At 36.6% G+C, this 18,941-nt stretch overlaps 8 protein-coding genes across 8 annotated transcripts; 6 read left to right on the top strand and 2 right to left on the bottom strand.

The window, feature by feature from the left end:
• Positions 1–12: 12 nt before the first annotated feature.
• Positions 13–2,710, top strand: L201_006134 (uncharacterized protein; the record flags this gene model as incomplete). The annotated part of the gene is made up of 4 exons (XM_066221859.1): positions 13–58; positions 235–770; positions 847–1,080; positions 1,175–2,710. 4 exons carry the CDS (start codon positions 13–15, stop codon positions 2,708–2,710), a joined length of 2,352 nt encoding a protein of 783 aa, XP_066077956.1.
• A 961-nt stretch (positions 2,711–3,671) lies between these two features.
• L201_006133 (uncharacterized protein) lies at positions 3,672–5,067 on the top strand (the record flags this gene model as incomplete). The annotated part of the gene is made up of 2 exons (XM_066221858.1): positions 3,672–3,878; positions 3,964–5,067. 2 exons carry the CDS (start codon positions 3,672–3,674, stop codon positions 5,065–5,067), a joined length of 1,311 nt encoding a protein of 436 aa, XP_066077955.1.
• Positions 5,068–5,433: 366 nt separating this feature from the next.
• Positions 5,434–6,850, top strand: L201_006132 (uncharacterized protein; the record flags this gene model as incomplete). The annotated part of the gene is made up of 2 exons (XM_066221857.1): positions 5,434–5,634; positions 5,714–6,850. 2 exons carry the CDS (start codon positions 5,434–5,436, stop codon positions 6,848–6,850), a joined length of 1,338 nt encoding a protein of 445 aa, XP_066077954.1.
• Positions 6,851–7,177: 327 nt separating this feature from the next.
• L201_006131 (uncharacterized protein) lies at positions 7,178–8,649 on the top strand (the record flags this gene model as incomplete). The annotated part of the gene is made up of 2 exons (XM_066221856.1): positions 7,178–7,408; positions 7,477–8,649. 2 exons carry the CDS (start codon positions 7,178–7,180, stop codon positions 8,647–8,649), a joined length of 1,404 nt encoding a protein of 467 aa, XP_066077953.1.
• A 138-nt stretch (positions 8,650–8,787) lies between these two features.
• Positions 8,788–10,047, bottom strand: L201_006130 (D-tyrosyl-tRNA(Tyr) deacylase; the record flags this gene model as incomplete). Its single annotated transcript, XM_066221855.1, has 7 exons — positions 8,788–9,075; positions 9,153–9,196; positions 9,278–9,356; positions 9,457–9,473; positions 9,565–9,612; positions 9,701–9,823; positions 9,942–10,047. 7 exons carry the CDS (start codon positions 10,045–10,047, stop codon positions 8,788–8,790), a joined length of 705 nt encoding a protein of 234 aa, XP_066077952.1.
• A 395-nt stretch (positions 10,048–10,442) lies between these two features.
• L201_006129 (uncharacterized protein) lies at positions 10,443–11,875 on the top strand (the record flags this gene model as incomplete). The annotated part of the gene is made up of 2 exons (XM_066221854.1): positions 10,443–10,667; positions 10,745–11,875. 2 exons carry the CDS (start codon positions 10,443–10,445, stop codon positions 11,873–11,875), a joined length of 1,356 nt encoding a protein of 451 aa, XP_066077951.1.
• Positions 11,876–13,851: 1,976 nt separating this feature from the next.
• Positions 13,852–14,753, top strand: L201_006128 (uncharacterized protein; the record flags this gene model as incomplete). The annotated part of the gene is made up of 2 exons (XM_066221853.1): positions 13,852–14,058; positions 14,112–14,753. 2 exons carry the CDS (start codon positions 13,852–13,854, stop codon positions 14,751–14,753), a joined length of 849 nt encoding a protein of 282 aa, XP_066077950.1.
• Positions 14,754–17,330: 2,577 nt separating this feature from the next.
• On the bottom strand, positions 17,331–18,520 carry L201_006127 (uncharacterized protein; the record flags this gene model as incomplete). The annotated part of the gene is made up of 5 exons (XM_066221852.1): positions 17,331–17,602; positions 17,678–17,805; positions 17,881–17,974; positions 18,078–18,322; positions 18,495–18,520. The coding sequence occupies 5 exons, from the start codon at positions 18,518–18,520 to the stop codon at positions 17,331–17,333; spliced, it is 765 nt and encodes a 254-aa protein (XP_066077949.1).
• Positions 18,521–18,941: the final 421 nt, after the last annotated feature.

Here is an 18,941-nt window from a genome sequence, read left to right as displayed (position 1 = left end):
AATTGAAATCAAATGCCCAGCACTCATTCTACATCTCACAAGAAGGGCGGGGTCAAATGTGAGTCTCTCCAACCTAAAGAATTATTCCACAACCACCGCTGCTGCTCCTCTGTGGACCACCTCACTATCTTGATCCTGTTATTTCCCACATTCCCGGTGGAGGGTCCTTTGGGATTGAGAAGTCAATGTAGACGAAACAGAGCTGACGACAGATGATGTACTCTTTCTTTATAGCTCATATCACCTCGCCTAATCTATCAAACCAATCTCCTTTACCTAGACTGAAACTGAAAATACGAAATAATTCACCTTCTTCCTCTTCAACTGCTATACGCTCACGACCACCTCAACTGAAAAACTTCAATTCCGACGGATCTTCTTCAGATCTAACACCACCTGAAGATGAAGATGATGATAATGATGATGACGAATATAATGAGAGTATGATAACACCTCGTAAAGGTTTACATAAGATTCGTCAACTTCCCGCTATATCAATCATAAATACACAAGCTACAACACCAATAAAGAAATCGACTGAAAAGAAAAAAACAAATATACAAAAAGCTAAAATAAAAAATGAAGGAAAGAAAAAACATCCTTCATCATCTACTAAACCTAATCCTCCTTCAACATCAACCTCAACATCTGGACCACCAAATAGAGAAAAGAAAAAAGCTATAAAATTAGAAGAGGTAGAAAGGAGGAGAGCTAGAGATGCTAAATTCGATGTTGATATGGATATGGATAGTACTTTCGGCGGTGATATAGTAAGTATCCAATTTTCTGCTTCTTCATATCACTGACTTCCGAGAATGATACTGACTCCATCCGTGACTCCTGCAGACCCCTACGCCAACTATCACAACTTTCCCAAATTTCGACGATGCAGTATCCTCTTATGGTGATGATGAGTCTGATCTTGGGGACTTGACTGAAGATGAGCTTACCGGTCTTCCGGCCGCATATGTTGGTCATGAGATAGAGGATTTGAATTATGGAGCTGGGCATGATGCGGATGCTGAGGGTCAGGGGATGAACTATTGGGATGATAGCTCTAGTGATGAGGATGAAGAGGAAGTGAGTAAAGCGCTTTTCGTGACGCCATCAATCTTGCATAATTTTCATCAATTCCCGTAACAAACTATGAACCCCTGACTTATATATCTCATAGGTGTACATAAACCAGCTGTCGGGCTCTGAATTAGATCAACAATCTCAATCGTCTGCGGATGGCCCATCAGACGACTCCATGTCGGATTCCGACTTCGAATCAAGCTCGGATGATGGTCTCGATGAATTCGGCTTCCCCATACCCAGCGCTTCCCTTTTCCCAATCAACGAAGAAACCGACAATGTCGATGGTGCTGATCCTGGCCTTGTTCTTATGGAGAATTGGGATGGTCAATTTGTGCTTGTTCAACCCCGACACGAAAGATCCCGCTCTCGACATCGAGGTGAAAAAGGATCCCAAAAAGCTGGTTCTGTTAGTGGTAGTACTACAATTTCTGGAACAGATCAACCTGCTCTCTTCATAGACCCAGATGCGGATGTTGGGGAATTTGAAACAGATGAAGACTCATATTGGTCGGGTATGAGTGACGAAGACAACGGAGGTGATACTACCGATTCTATGGCTGAAGAAGATATGCCAGAATTAGATAGTCCGGCTTTGAATGAATTGATGGAAGCTCAAATGGCAGAAGCTGTGTTAAGGATGGCGGTGGAGCATGCGGAGATGCCTTTATTAGATGCTGGACCCGCAATCATGATAACCGATCCAACCGGTCTCGACGTGCACACTCCTGCTTTATCAACAACATCATCTGCTGGACCGGTTCTCGGTCCTACTACAGCTGCTCTACTTCAAACTCCAGCTCCACAAGGTCCCGTTATGGGCACTTTCCACCCCACCACCGACGATCCTGCTCAACACGCTGTAATTGATGGTACAGGAGGTGATACCAAGTCACCCTTCACTCATCGACGTAGGTCTCGTCGCGACAGAGATGTTGCTTCAGTCGCTTCCAGTAAGAGATCTCAAGAGGAGAGGAAACGCAAAAATTCTACTACAACGAATGATCCATTCTCACCTGGAGCTACGCAGAATATGTTTAGTTTGAGCAAAAAAGCAAGATACTCTTCCATTCCTGGACATCCAAGATATATAGCTGCTCGAAGAGCTGCAGAAGCACTATGTGATCCACAAGATAGGGAAACTACGCCAACTGATTCCGATGAAGCTTTCTCTTTAGAAGATATGTTAGAAACTTCAGTTTTGATGCATGAATTAGAAGAACATCAAAACGAACACCATGATCAAGATGCTGAACATCTTAGACATATGCTTAGATTTGACAGAGTTGGTGTGTCAACTTATTTAAGAAGGAATTTCGGTTCAAGTGGTATATTAGATAACAACAATCAGATACAAGCTACACCGAATGGGAATAATCATCTTGGTAGTCAAGGTTTAGGTGGTGGTAGTCAACTCGAAGATACTTTAGTTGGACCCATGGGAGGTAGATTATTGATTTCACCTGTACTTGGTCCAACTGGTCATCAACAAACGAATAATAATAGTAGGAAGGAAAAGAGGAAGAAACGTAAAGCTCAGAGCTCTCAGCCTACCAATTCTCAACCTCAATTACAGGTACAATATCAACAACCAATTGAAAATGGAAACGGAATGCCAGCTTTACAGATATAGATAAATTACCATCTATTCACAAGATATCACACTTTTCGCTCTGCTTGCCCCGGGTTTTAGTTGTTTTCTTCAGGATCACTTGTTTTGTCTCATTTCAGAATCTCAACATTGTATATCAAGGTCACCAAGCATTTTCATCGCATTCACCCTCCTTTCCTTTGCGGCTCCTCATCATTCCATTTTGCTTTACATGCGCATGCCTCGCATAGTTCCTGCTCATCGATAAATACAAAAAAACATTGTTGCTATTTCAATTATTTATATAGTTTGCACAAAAAACTTCTCTATGTCCAAGGTATCTAGTATCCTTTACATAAATGTATATATGTCTTCATATCGTATGTATATGATGACGACTTGTTTGACAAAATCCAGATCCCTTTATGTCGCTTTCGAATGTTCTTCTCCATTCCCATGACCACCACTTCGATCTCTTTCTTCTCGATAGTCCTCCATCCATCCAGCTTCCAACACATGAATTGAAAAGAGAGAGCAGAATCCAAAAACTACAGCACCCGGGATTCCCAAGTGGTCCCCCACCTTGGTACTAACCGAGCGATAGATAACTTAAACTGCGCCGATCAGACGAGAGGCGGTGCTTTATACCTTCTATGGCCGTAGATGAAGTGGGTATTTTTGGTTAATGTATGACTTGAGCGATAAGCAAGATATTTCGATCAACTTTGCTCAGTAGCATGATTTCCTCCGCAGTTGTTGAAGAATGACTGAATGGGATGTCAATCAAATACAATACCTACCATTGTTATAAATATATTAACGATGCTAATGACCCCAGTAATGTTTGAATTAAATGAGGTATGATATATATATCGCTTAAATGCTTGCATCTGCGGAGTGTGCCGGATTCACGGTTGATACTACTAGCATAGACTTACTGGATGATTTCAGCGTTTCATCTGTATTTACGTTTTCAACATGAATAAATTCTGATCTAGCGAATATGACAACGACTTCAGCGCCATCAGCAGGTGAAAGGATATGGTCGATACCTGCAATACGTGATGTGATTATCAACAATGTACCTGAAAGACGTCGTTCAAATCTATTGGTTGTATCGAAAGCATTTTTCGAGCCTGTAGTCAGATCGTGGAGATACATATCGGGTAAACGTTCTATAGAGATGCTTCTAAGCGATTGCAAGTCAAAAGTGAGTATAGATAGAGGTAATAATATCTTAATTCTTGCCTTAGGTCTCTATTTTTATGTTCATGTACTGATTTTGAATTTGATAGGAAAGATCAGAAATATACAAAAATTCAATTAGGGATTTGATATTCTTTAAGAGCGATAAAGATTCACCATATCCAGCGCGTTGGTTAAAGTTATATAAATTATATCCAAATTTAGTTAAGATCCTCTCTGATAGAGATGGACTTGACCGGGAAACCTTGGCAAATGGAATTGAACAGTATACATATAGATATATTTATAAGGATACCTTAACATTAAATCCTAAAGAGCCTTTCAAGAAAAAAGTTGGTATACCTAAACAAGTTATTGTGAAAAGACATTATCATTTAGAGATCTCTTATGAAAATTTCAAACATCTCCTTACTATAGCCGAAATTGAAAAAACTGTCAAAGATTGTTTAATTAAAAGAATAGAATTTTATGGAGAATCACCAATATATTTCACAGTAAATATCTCATACATATCAAATACAACGATATTTGAAGCTCTAAATTATTTATCAGTGGAAAAAGGTATACAACCAGCCAAATATTTCAACTTGAATCTGAATTCTTGCGATTCAAGTTTACCTAACTTGGTCAATTTTATAGGTAAAAATTTACACATATTGATAGTGGAATCATTGAATTATAAATATACCGAAATCACTTTCGAATATTTATTTAAATTAATCAAATGGGAAGAATTGACAGGTATAAAAGATTGTATATTGGGATGTAGAAGAGATCCATTATCTGAAGATGAAATACAAATTTACGACAATGACTCTGAAGAAGAAGAAGAACTACTTCGAACGGAATTCGGTAATTTCAAAAATACGAAATGTTCCTCTAGTAGTCTGGACAAATTCAACCTAGAACTGATATATCCACCGGATACACAATTATCATCAATACAATTAGAGCATGAAAAGCAGTATGTTAGAATAATTGGAGATGTCGTCTTTAATCTGTTACGTTTAAGTAGATATGCTAATCATGGTCAGAAAATCATGGATGAATTTGATGAACAAGATAAGATCCGAATTGCTGCTTTATATGAAAAAGAAGACCAACCTCATGTCTTAGAGACAGCAATATTTAGCTCAGAACTGAACAAGGCTTTTTTAGAAAGAATAATAGAGCGGATGGAAGGTAATGCTTGAATAATATGGCTAGATTTCAAAATGAGATCCACATGAATATATATACACGTTGTTGTACTTGATTTCTCTCGTGACTGCTACGATATAATGATCTTAGCAATTGGATATTCAGCACTTGTAATAGATTTTCCATACAGGACATCATAGTATCTGCTGATGAATAATCTATCATTCTCCAATTCATGATGAGAGTAGCCTTACGTAAATCATTGTAACTACTTAACGGAAGTTGCCGCTTATGTAATTACCGAACAAGTCAGCGCTTTGACCATGATATAAAGCTATTTAAACTGCATTCAACTTTTGAGACCATTATCTTGCTTTTACCTTTTACATCTTTCTCCATCTGATTCATCACCCATCCAAATGAGTCAAACAATATCAGCAGCTGAAAGAGTATGGTCAATCGCTCCTTTACGAGAGTCTATTCTGTCAGCGATACCCTCTGAAAATGTCCCTAAAATTGCACTGGTCTCTCAACTATCTTTTGAATATATGATTAGGAGAAAATATAGGATATCAGAGAAAAAAGTAATTGATCGTTTATTCGTCACTTGTAAATCCAGAGTAAGCATTTATAGAACATATAATTATCATTGAAAACTTCAAGACTTCTTCTTACTGATTTGATCGATGTTCATCACAGGAAAGAAAAACAATTTATCGTCATGCAATAAGGAAATTGATTTTCGCTGATGGTGAAAAGGATGTTCCTCATCTAGCTCGTTGGCCCAGACTCTTCAAACAGTTTCCATGTGTAGATGAAATAATAAGTGAACATGATCAAGTCAAACGGACAATAGACAAGAAAGGAAAATCGAAGCTCCATCTTTCATATGACCTTGCAGATACTCTACCTTTGGACCCTAAAGAACCATTAAAGAAACGATTGGGTGTCCCAAAATCTTGGGAAGTAACAGCGAACATCCGATCATTTGTTACAACGCATAACTATGAACATATTCAATCAATTAGCGAAATGCAGAGTATAATAAAAAGTAACATAGTGGAAAGGTTCAAGATGTTTGGGACCGTACCATCCAGTTTTTCAGTCATTTCGACAAGATTACACAGTACTTGCAAGATGGTATACGACATTTATCGAAATCTACTCGAAGAATCCCTTCAATTACCGCCTACATTGGCTTTGATAGCTTGTGATCCAACTCTACCTGATCTCTTATATATATCTCGACAGTATTTAGAATTCTTAGTAATATACATCGCACCGAAAGTATATAATGATGTAACAGTTACGTTTGAAGATTTATATAGAACAATAAAGTGGAATGACTTGGAGAAGCTAACACACCTTCATCTGATCTGTAAAAGACAACCAGTGTCACATTTCACATTAGAATCGCGAGGTGATGGTCCGGAGGAAATTCCAACTATACTCCAGCGAAGATCTGATGTTAACCCTCTACGATCGCTTTGTTTCTTCAAGCTTCGCCTATTATATCCACCTAATACAATGTTGTCTCCACTTCAACTTCAACATGAAAGGCAATACGTGTGTCAAGTAGGAAAATTACTCTATCATTTGACGTTCAATACTCTTTTCAGTGATATTCAATCGAGTATTTGTTTTATACAATCAAGTATGAAAAATAAATCCTTGCCCTTAGAGATAGAAGCATTATATGCCAGAGACGAATTTGGGAGTGTAAAACGCGCAGAATTCTCGAAAGGGTTGAATAAGGCTTTCTGGACAGGAATTTTGGAAAAGTTGAGCGAAAGGTTGGAAGTTTCTCTGGAGAAGGAGGCGTCGAAGAAGTCCTAACAATTTGGGATACTTTTTCCCTTGATACTCTCTGACGATTATAGCAGAAATCTTCTGCGAGTAGGGTTGATGTTACAAGCTAATTAGATGCATAGGATATATATGTATACATATACAAAGAAACTATCACAACGTTCATTCTTGTGTTTTCAAAAATTCTACCACTTTTCTCACGAGAATAATTTCAGATGACACTCATGACCGGACACTGCCGCATCATCCATGACGTCGGTCTCGTTATCTTAACTGGTCGCGTCGAATATGTGTCCTTGAACTTTGACCGAGTTAATCAACGTCAGAACTTAACTTATACTTCTTACAATAGACATGCCTGCGCAGAGTATCAGGCTGTCATCCGCTGGGGAGAGAGTATGGTCAATACCTATACTACAAGAAGCTATTATTGATAGTCTGAATCTAGATTGGCTCTTTTCAAGGAATTTTCTTACGGAATTAGCTTTAGTATCGCGTTCATTCTTTATAGCTGTGATTAGAAAAGAGTTTTCCCATCGAATTAGATTTTTAGTTGAGAAACTTCTCAATCGATGTAAATCAAGTGTGATCACTAAATGCTCGAAAGGGTTGTTTGAGGTTTTGCTGATTTGCATAGTTGGATTATTAAATAGGAAAGAAGAGCTATATATCGTGAAGCTATAACAGTACTTTCATTAGAATTGAATTATGAACATGTTTGTGATCCTGCTAAATGGTTAGAATTTTTCGATGTATATCCTAATCTAAAGACAGTCGAGTTAGGTGGAAATCGGCTACATTGTAACATTGGTGAAGAAGGAAAGAAGAGTTTTATCTATGAATATCCACATTCAGAGAGATTACCTTTAAATCCATATGAGCCTTTTAGATTAAATAATGAATGGATGATTGAAAATTATCAATACCCTACAAATATGATAGAAAAGAAAAGAATCTCATTATCGATTTATGATAATGATGAATTTAGTCATATCAATGATCAAAATGAATTAAACAACTTGATTAGAAATAACATAATGGAAAGAATTAGATTTTATGGTATTTCACCTGAACAGATATTTATTATACATCCTGAAATTCCAATCAAAATTTTGATTGACATTTTTCAAGTTTTATTTCGACAAGGTTTTCAAGCGCCAAAAGTGTTACATCTAACTCAACCCGATTTGGATTTGACCGATCTGTTATACCTTTTTAAAGATAAATTAGAATATTTTACGGCAAAATCATTTAATTATGAAAATACACAATTCATTTTTGAAGATATATATGAAAAGTTAAATTGGGATGAACTTGAAAATATAATATATTTTGATATATCTTGTAAGAGAAATCCAAAATTAGTAAAAAGAAATGAAGCAAAAAATACGAAAACATATAATACACGCTCAAGAATATCAAATAATTCCATTTCTACTAGAATCAAAATTCCGATACGAAAAGAATTGAAATCTAAATCATTGGTCAAGATAAGAAATTTCAATTTAACGTTCATTTATCCGCCTGATTGTGAATTATCAAAAGCTGAACTCAAAAAAGAAATGTGGTATGTAAGACAAATAGCTGATTGTATTTATCCATTGTTTGATTGGCAACGGTCATATATAATGGATGCTTCCAATGGAAAACCTTTATATCTAACAGTAAAAGGTATACACGGACAAACAAGTGGTGGTTATGAGAGGGAAGTTCTTTGGAGTGATGATCTTCAACAATCATTCGAAGATAGATTGATTGAAAAGCTGAAAGTGAATTTTAAAGGTCACCAAAGATTTGTATTTCATCGTTGGGCAGGTACTCCGTAATACCTTTGTTCCAGGGTGTGGAGAAACGTTCGCAACCATATCAAATATGTTTATCTTGTTGATGCATATGAGATAATGATTGTATGCATTTACATTTAAGAATATCCGTTACCAAAGTTAAGGATCAGTCCATTGCTTTTATTGCTTACTTTCGTCTTCCAACTTGAGTTGATTCGCGATCTTCACCAACGCCTCATCCTGCTTAACCTCCGTCTGATCTATCTGACCAGCTTTTATGGATTCTTTCTTTGCTTCCCATTCTGCTTTCTTCTTAGCTTTTGCCGCTAGAACTTGAAGCTTTTTCTGCGCTATAGCCTCAGGATCTACAACAGCTGGTGTTGAAGTACCGGAAGCTGAAGCGGAAGCTGAATTTGATTTTGATTTTTTACCCATATCTGTACTATCCAGTAAGATTGTTGTAGGTCCCTTTGTTATATGATCGAGGTTCAACGTTCTGTTAATTAGCGTTCATACTTTCACTCGTATAATGCATGATAACATACGTCATTTACTAGAGATACAGTCCCCGTTGATCCGAATATGTTTTCTAGATGAGTAGTGACCCAAATCAGCTATACTCTTACATTTTCATACATAGGATAATCAACCGTCATTGTCAAATGCTCACGTTGGATCTTGTCAGGTTTATATGCAGCTTTTATCTCCTCCAAAAATGCATCAAAAAATACTTTACTATCTGCCGGTGTCTATAAGAAAATTCGTGATGGTTATCAGCTCGGAGTATTCTTCCATATATGCGTTTGATTTAGACCTCATATTCGATTCTCGAGTTAAAGTAAAACTTACCATAGCAGTACGAAATTCTATAGTTGGCAATATGATCAGTATTCTGTGGAGCCTATGTGTACAACGAAGGCGAAATAGATGATTGAGTGGAATAAAGAAACAACTTACCTGGTTTTGCACCTTTATTGAAACCAGCATAAAGAGTAAATTGCGACACTATGCATGGTGTCAGCTTAGCTAGGTAATAAGGTAGCACATCTGGGTGCGATGGTTGATAACAGGTGAATATGGGAGATCAACTTACCACAGAGTACCTCTCCGTCTATTTCTTGGACGCTCTTTTTCCATAATGATCCATCTTCTTCTTCAAACAGTTTGATATTCAGTATTTTCTTGATTATCGCTGCTCTATCGGCTTCTTCATCCTCTATAGCGCAGTGGTGTGAAGAGCAAAGAGACATGATTAGTCCATTGGCTGATCTACTGTATTTACAAGAGGCACTCCTAGATAGGAGATCTCTTGTAATTCTGGTTAAATACCTCACCTCTACCTATACCAACGAGCACCAATAATCCTTTACCTATTGAACTAACGGTTTGACCATCTACGACGTTATTTGCCGAGAAAACTTTCTGTATTACGGCTTTCATTGTATATCAGGATGTGATGAGAAGTTAGAGCAGTTCTTCTAATTAGGTGTTGTAGGTAAATTGATGGATCATATAGTGGAGCATAAAGTCGGTTTTGAGATTCGAGATGCAGTTAACTTCTTGGTTTGACGAGGTTATCTCAATTAAGAGATTGCCGACGGGTGAATGCGGTTATTATCGGTTATTCCGATTCCCCTGACTTCTCCAGCGGCGAGCTCCACCAAAGAAGTGCACATTTTACCGAGTTCTTGACGCAATTGCATATAGGCACGTCATTGATAACCTTAAGGCTGATATCATATATTATAAGTTATGTGGTTTTCTGGACTGTTATCTATTTCTTCTTGCTACTATACTTTCAGCTCGAACCGGATTTATACCAATCATTAATCGGTATGAGTGATAATGCTCTTAGAACAAGAAGTACACCGCCTTCGTCAAGCGCGACAGTGTGGTCAATACCTGAACTACGTAATGCTATCATTAAGGAATCATCTGCCGAAAGCCTCCCCACTCTAGCTCAAGTCTCATTATCCTCTTTTGAGGAGGTGACCAAACGAGTTTGGTCAAAGTCCTCGAAATGGCGACATGATCGACTGCTGAAGAGCTGTAATTCTATGGTAAGTAACTTGATGTTGGCTTGTACATTGTTATATTTTCGTCTTCGCCAAATCCTGCTAATCCACCTCTAATCCAGCAAAGACGGGCCATATACCTCAACGCCGTCAAAATCCTCGAGCTCGGGTCTCATGATTTTTTTGACAGGCATAATATCTCTAATTTACAAAAACTATATGAAACCTACCCTAACATCATCAAGCTGGCCTATCACCCCTGGCAATTATCCCATGAGGTAGACGACGATGGAAATCGCAAATACCTTTTCGAATATCACGATAGCGAGGATTTACCATTAGAACCAAAATCTTTTCTTTATTCTAAATACAACATTCCAGAAACATGGAAGCAAATATGGAAGCTTGGTTTAACTATAAATGAAAGAAATTTTGAACATATCTTGGATGACAACGAAAGATATATAAGAATGAAAAATACCTTGATCGACAGAATTAGATTTTACAATGGTAAACCAATATTAGAAAATTTGAGAAATGAATCTAGAATGCCGAATCGGATGGTCACTGATGCATTTGTTGAACTGGTGAAGGAGGGTTATCAATCACCTATCTCACTACAAGGCGTTGGACAGGATAAAGATTTACCTGAGTTGCTACAGTTGTTCAATAACAATTTGACCGGCTTTGAAGTTTCAGGTGATTATGAGTCTGTCGAATACACATTCGAAGATTTATATCAGAGCTTGGACTGGACCCGATTCGAATCATTAGAATTCGCTTCAATCATAGTTAAACGAGATTGTCCTATAACAGCGGATTGGAGATATCAAACAAACCAAAGTCAAACTGAAACGGAATTGGAACCTATAATTCCTATCAGGAAAGAAGTCAAAATATTGAAAAACTTGAGACAATTGTACCTACTTTTATATTATGAACCTAATGTTGGATTAGCAAAAAATCAAATTCGACACGAAAAACTTTATGTTCGTCAAATTGCCAACGTAGTGTATCGTTTGGTGGATTGGGAAAAATTCATGACATCAATCCATCAACAAGAATTCAGAGTGGTTCTGGAAGTTTTGAGTGATGATCTATACAACGATGATCCCTGTACAAGACCAGATTGCTTAGAAGATGTTAGTCTGATATTGGGAAGAACTTTTTTAGATAGGATTATCGAATTGACGAAGGAACAGTATCCATGGTTTATTGATCATGATAGTATCCTAGAATGGATGATAGATTAGGTATAGATAGATGAAATCAGTACAATCCGAATAGATATGGGGGATATGACATCACTTGTACAGTATGGCAATGTAGATGATTGATTCAACAAAACACACAAAAAAAGGGTCCTTTCGGTCAAAAGCTTTAGAATCCAACATCTCACACGTCAACTGTTCAAAATCCCTTTACCATCACGTTCTCTTCCTCTTTTTCCTTGGTCTCCATTTCTTCACTATCGTACTTCTCACTTCTTCACATATATCAACAATCTTCTGCATAACCTTTATTTTTTCGAGTACAAACATCGATCAGAATATTACCTACATTTGGATCCCCTTCTCAAACATCATGTCGACCAGCCTAGACAACTTTCTCTCGATTGAACCCGTTCAATACTTGATTTTATCGATTCTCGATGAAAAAGACATCTCCAGCTTAATGCGAACTTCATCAACCAATTTCGAAATTGGCGCAAGAAAGCTATACCGAAATATTACATTAAATAGATTCGAAAGCATAAGAACAATCTGTGATTCTCCAGTGAGTTGCGTCCGCTTGATTTGTGTCTCGTCATGGACCCGTTCTATCTCCCATTGGATTCTCTATTCTGACCAGTATCGCTAACTCAGCGATGTATCATTGTAGCATCGGTTATCCATATATCGCAATGCTGTCAAAAAGGTTTTTGTTTGGGGCACACCTCGCACAGACAACGTACAAGAAGCATCAATTCATTTCGAAGACTTCCCTAATGCTACAGAATTATCAATCGAGAGTTCTGTTATCACAAGAGAACACGACATCTGCGGAAAGGCAATTTACGGCTATCAATACTTGGCCACGGATCGAGTTGATATCAGCAAGTCTCATCAAGCTGGGTTTGAGATGGACTTGGAAACAATGTGCGACAGCGTTCCTATGGAATGGAAGAAACACGCCGAAACAGCGTTGAGGATTGTCGATACGAGCAGTGGTCATCTCAACAGTACACGAGGCCAGTATGGTGAAGATGTAAAAGAGAAGATATTGGAAAGGTTTAGATATCTTAATAGTCAAGGTGATATCAGAGAATGTAATTTCGATCTGAAGATATCATCTACGTTTATAGATAGCGTTTTCAAAGAAGCATCACTAAAAGGAGATCGTTTACCAAAAATCCTGGAATTCAACCGTGTCGACCAAGGTATTTTCAAAATTTTATCACAAAAACCGAAAGATTTTCAACAAATCATGATTGGCAAACACAGTCGTCCACCAACTTCAGAAATAACATTAAGCAGTTTAACAGAAAATTTACCGTTGATATCGACAATGTCTTCTTTGAACTCGCTGGATGTTATATGTGTTCGAGGCCCTGAGGTAAAGCTTCGAGTACTGGATACGGCTACGTTCAGTGGCTTTTATCCGGGAAAAAACATTAGTACTATAAGGTGTAATCAATTAATCTTCAATCTCAGCATCACATATACGCCAGATCAGATTGTCTCAGCCCAACAAATTCTTTCCGAAATGGAAGTATTCAAAAAACTCGCACACACATTGTGGTTTTACTTCAATGATCAAAAGTATCATATCCATATAAGCCCTAACAATTCTATCGGAATCCTCTCAACTCTCGAGCAGTCACTTTTATCTTGCTTTCGGCAGGAAATACAACAATTGAGATCAAATCGCGGATAGAAATGATACATCGAGACTGCAGCATTACGATAGATGAGAGAACCGGCCGGTGGATGATTATCAGATGAAGTACCCCTTTAATAGAAGCTGTCTTATGCAAACTAAATATTCTGTACTGGGGCTTCGTTTCGGTATCAAAATTGTTTTCGACCAGTGGACCTCGCCGTCGGTTAATGTTGTTGTTTGGTTCATTCGTTTTCAACATCTGAAATTGACCGTCTCTAAACCATTGGAATTCTCATCTGTCGAGATCAGTGAACAAAAACCATACATCGTCTTCACTGTATATAACTGATATGCCTACCTATCCACTATGACTTCTGACAGTATTTCACCTGCTGCTGCTTCAATTTGGTCAATTCCAGCATTGCGCAGTGCTATAGCTGACGAATTACCTGGAAACATCCGCGGCAAATTCGCTACTATCTCATGGCGTTGGTTCGTAGAAGTAATCCGGCTTGAATACAATTTTGCCAAGAAGGACCGGCTGAATTGGACTCTTGACAGGTGCGAATCCAAAGTAAGTACTGATGTTAGCCTATTTTGACTATATCCAGCCGTGATGTTGACTAGGAAAGAAGGAATATCTACTGTAATGCCGTCAAAGTGATCAGATTAGGCGGTCCTCGGTTCTCTGAGGCTTCTGATCTCGTTGAATATTGGTCAGAAATACCCAAATCATTCCCAAATGTCGATAGGATATTGTTTTACGATTTCTTTCTAGGTCGAGAAGTTTCATCCAGTGAAAACTTTGAATACTTAATTGAATATCCTTTTGATGATGAATTACCTTTAAATCCAATAACACCTATAATAGTCAAACCTGAAATACCTAAAACATGGGAACAAGTCAAAGATATCCATTTAAGAATTTCAATCAATAACTTTCTACATATCGTACATACAGAACATCGAAATTCAGTAATAAAAAACAATCTTATCGAAAGAATCAAATTTTATGGTGAAGGTGTATCGACTATAGAATTATCCATTGGAGCTAATATACCAATGAAAATCATATATGAAGCTTTTTCAACATTATTCATGAAAGATGATCATGTTTGTCCATCTTATATGACTTTATCAGGGTGTGATTCTGATTTACCTAGATTATTAAATTTATTCGGTCAAGGAATAAGTACGTTTGAATGTGATACGAACGTTTATAATAATGTAACGATGACATTTGAAGATCTATACTATGGAATAGATTAGAATCGGGTTAGAGATATTACTGAATTTACTATATCATGTAAAAGGGATCCAATATCAGAAGATGATCAAGTCATTGATCAAAATCTAGATCAAATACAGTGTACACAATACAGATCAAAACTTATAATAACACCTCGCGAGGGATTAATTCCACTTTCAAAGCTGGAAATTTTCAATATCAATTTAATCTATCCATATGATACACAACTTTCAAGAGAACAGATTAAAGATGAAAAGATATATGTTAGACAAATGCAAATGCTAGATTTCCATTAATTGATTGGCAAGAATTTAGGGGGAAGAAGCTATGTAGTCTGGGAATTCAAGCATCTTGTACATACATTAATGACAATGAAGACGATATAATCTATACATTTGCAACGATTACTGATAAATTAGATAAAACTTTTCAAGAAAGAATAATCGAAAAATTGATCGATAAATTTCCATATCTTAGAAATTATGATAGAGCTTCCAGATGGATGCAGGGTTTGTGACTGGTTTTGGTACGAGAACACATGTTTGAATCTCCTCGTATAGTTAGTTATTAGAGAACATCTTGCCGGATATTTCATGCCTGTCATAGTATCTGTTAATATATAAGCAGATTCCATACGGATCCAGCGGATCGAACACTGTACCTCTTGGTCAGTTTGCGTAAGCAGCTGCTTATGCATATTGCGACAATACAGTATTTTTCAACATCTAGCTCGTTCAACAGCCATTGCATACACTAACAAACATTTCTATGATTTCTTATGTGGCAAATTCACTGCTTTCGCCTCCTTCCCAAGAGCTGCGTACGCACTCACCCAAGAAATCGTACTGCTCACTCGATCAAAGGGCGTATGTATGTGTGTATGTGTGTATGTACGTATGCACGTATCCTCTTCACACGATCGAGTAAGCCAATTCACATTTCGCCATCAATTAACACATGTAAATAACTTATGGATTGTTAGTTCTGTATCTCCATTGAGACTTTGAAGGACAAGTTTACAGGTTTAACGAGCCAACACAATGAGCTGTGAACAAGAGAATGAGAAATACCAAGGGTAAATCAAATTCTTTCACTTTAGCAAAAAGTCATGATATGCCCCGCTAATTCATATAGTATACCTCAGACCTACAATCGTCTCTACGGTTACCCACAGTACAAAGACTCAATGGCATGATGTCTTCACAGTAGAACACATACAAGATCTGATTCTCTCTTATATGGACAAAAGAGATATTACAAGATTTATGCGAACTTGTTTAGTGAATCTCAATATTGGTGCGAAGAAGATATACAAGGAAATTAGTTATGAAATATATAGAGACTTTATCAGTAAACGTAAATGTAAATCTACTATAGTAAGTTAAAATTGTACGTTTTGATCAGTAGTTGCAAATCAAATGATACATTTCATAACAACTATCAATTCAATGGTTATGGTATAATGAACAAATAAGTGAATTAACGCTTACTTTTTGACTTGTTTGATTATCTCCAGACTCGTTACGAGATTTACGTGAACGCTGTGAGGATATTCGATTTCAAATGTATATTTCACTTTCACAATTCAATCGAGGATTTCAAAGTACCTTTAAATTGGTTTAAGATCTTTCCAAATGCTATTGAACTAAATTTCTACGGTGCTACATTATTCAGAAGAAGAAAATTTAACGATATGATTAAAGATGAATATTATCATTATATATACCAATATGATCATTATATCTTTTTTGATATTGCTAGTATACATGGTGAATTGAGTAACAATTACAGTAATTTATCTAACTCTTGGGCGATTCATATAATCATCATGGAGGTCAAGTACCTACAGGATGGGAAAAGAAAGCTTTTGTTCATTTGGAATTTTCTTATGGTAATCATATCAATAATAATAATCAATATAACAATAATAATAATGGTAACAATCAAACGGATAATGATATAATCGGAATGGATATGGTTACTCAAAAAAGAATTATAAACGAAATCTCTCGAAGGTTAAAATTGATTGCGATGATTAGTGGTAAAGCAGAAATACGTTGTCATGAAAATTTCCCTAAAAACATGTTTAGCGAAATTATCAGTCAACTTTATGGTTATCAACTCCGAGATCCAAACAATAATGTTTCGAAGTTATCGTTACCATTACCACTCAAAAATGGATGATTATGTCGTAGGACCAGTAGATAGATCAATAATATTTAGAACGTTATCAATGAAATTTTACTGTCGATCTATTTCCATGTCACAACTTGTTCAGTAGTTTTTTTCCACTGCTGCTTGATCTGCTCGCTCGCCACCTAATCAATTCATCGATCATGAGGTATTCGTTGCAATGCATATATAGACACAAAATAAAGTATGATTCTCTTACAACATAAAATATATAAACTAATTTCAAGCTATCAATCAATATTTTTCGAATAAACTTCTGTGGTATGTTTCTCCTCAGAACTGTTCTTCTTCAAAGCTTACTCATCAGAATAACAGCACATCAAGGTACGTATCAATCCAATTCTTGACTTATATCGTATCTATGTTCTTTGATTATCTGACTTGATAAGATAAATTCTGATATCTCATGCCTCTAAAATACCCATTTCTCTCCATTTTTCAGATAATTCAGCTACACCTTGACCCATACCTTGATTTGTCATTAAATCTTTCATAACTAAAATATCAAATTCTTTACCAAATGCTAAAAAATGTGCGAATAACGAATTAAAATGTGCTTCAATTGATAAATGTAAAATTTGTTCAAAATGTTGATGATATAAATGTGCAAATATTCTAAATAAATGTTTATATATATGTTTTGCTGTATATGCGAATGAAGTTGGAAAGTCTCGGCCTAGAAACAAAAGGAGTTAACTATGATTTGACAATTGTGTATTGCTATCTGATGATTAGTTATAGCTCGGCTTACCTGATTTAGTTGGGAATACATTTTCATCGTCTAATAGCTTTTGTAACCATGACATTACGAAATCAATATATGTTGGTGCAGGTAAGGAAACTAATCGTTGGTTTTGGTCAGGCCAAAGAAAGTTCAGTCTATCATTAAGTATGAAAAGCCGTCTATCAGCACAATGTCACAAAACAAGATATATATCAAATAATGCTACTCACGTTGGTCCAGCTGACATTGTTGGACAATTTTGTAATGTACAGAAATCTGTCAAAGCGCCATAGAAGTGATTGAGGTTATGGTAAAAATCGAATACTAGAAATCGTCAAATCAATAATTAGCAGCACATTCAATTCAAATGTATTAAGAAGCACCCTCTTTGCGCTATACATCTTCAGGGTAGGTAATCTTGACTCACAATTCACTGCTACCCATTCGTTTACGTCAACATATTTAGGTGGAGCAACAATAGTTTTAAAACTACCTTTAACTAAAGCAGCTTTGACAAAAGGTTGACATAGATATAAAGGTTTTTGTTGTTGTGAATTTGTAGAATAATTTGGTTGTTGTGTAAATTCTGCACCAGGTGAAGGTAATGGATCAAAAAATCCTGTTTGTGATGTTGGTGTATTTCCTGGTGATCTTTTAGGTGCACGAAGTCGACTATGACAATAGTATCAGAATTGATTAAGCGGTGTTAGTGAGTAACAATCATAGTCGTAATCGGTCAACATATAAACCTCAGATAGGAAATAGGCCAGTCACAAGGTATACTCAATTTGCGCAAGTTGCCTTTAAATCAACACAACATGAATGCGAAGAAATCAAAGCTCACCCTATAGAATTGAGGAATCCAGACATTTTATCGTTGTTATGCTTTCGGTTCTACCGTTGTTGGGAGTATTCGTTATAGTTCGTTTCCGTGAGATTTCAATAGACTACCTGAGTCTAGCTAATAGCTGATTCTGAAAGTAGTGGAGATCATTAAAGTACAAGGTATTATAGGTATATAACGATTCGAAAGAAGAATAACAAGTAGTAATGGTGAACCAAACGCGTCACCATGAATGTTGTCTTTTGTCTTTTCGGTAGACGCGATATATTAAAGATAACTTAATTGTGTATCCCATTTACATAGACCGTACAACCACCTGGTTACCTGCGCTGTAATGTTTAATTGTTGTCCGAGATATCGAGAGCACATACTTTAATCCTCTCGAGGAGACATATATAATACGTATTTTTAACAAGTATTAGAGTACAACATATCAAAGAAAGAGAA

This window comes from Kwoniella dendrophila, chromosome 8 (assembly GCF_036810415.1).
Source record: "Kwoniella dendrophila CBS 6074 chromosome 8, complete sequence".
NCBI lineage: Eukaryota > Fungi > Basidiomycota > Tremellomycetes > Tremellales > Cryptococcaceae > Kwoniella > Kwoniella dendrophila.
This window is presented reverse-complemented; position numbering and strand designations above follow the sequence as displayed.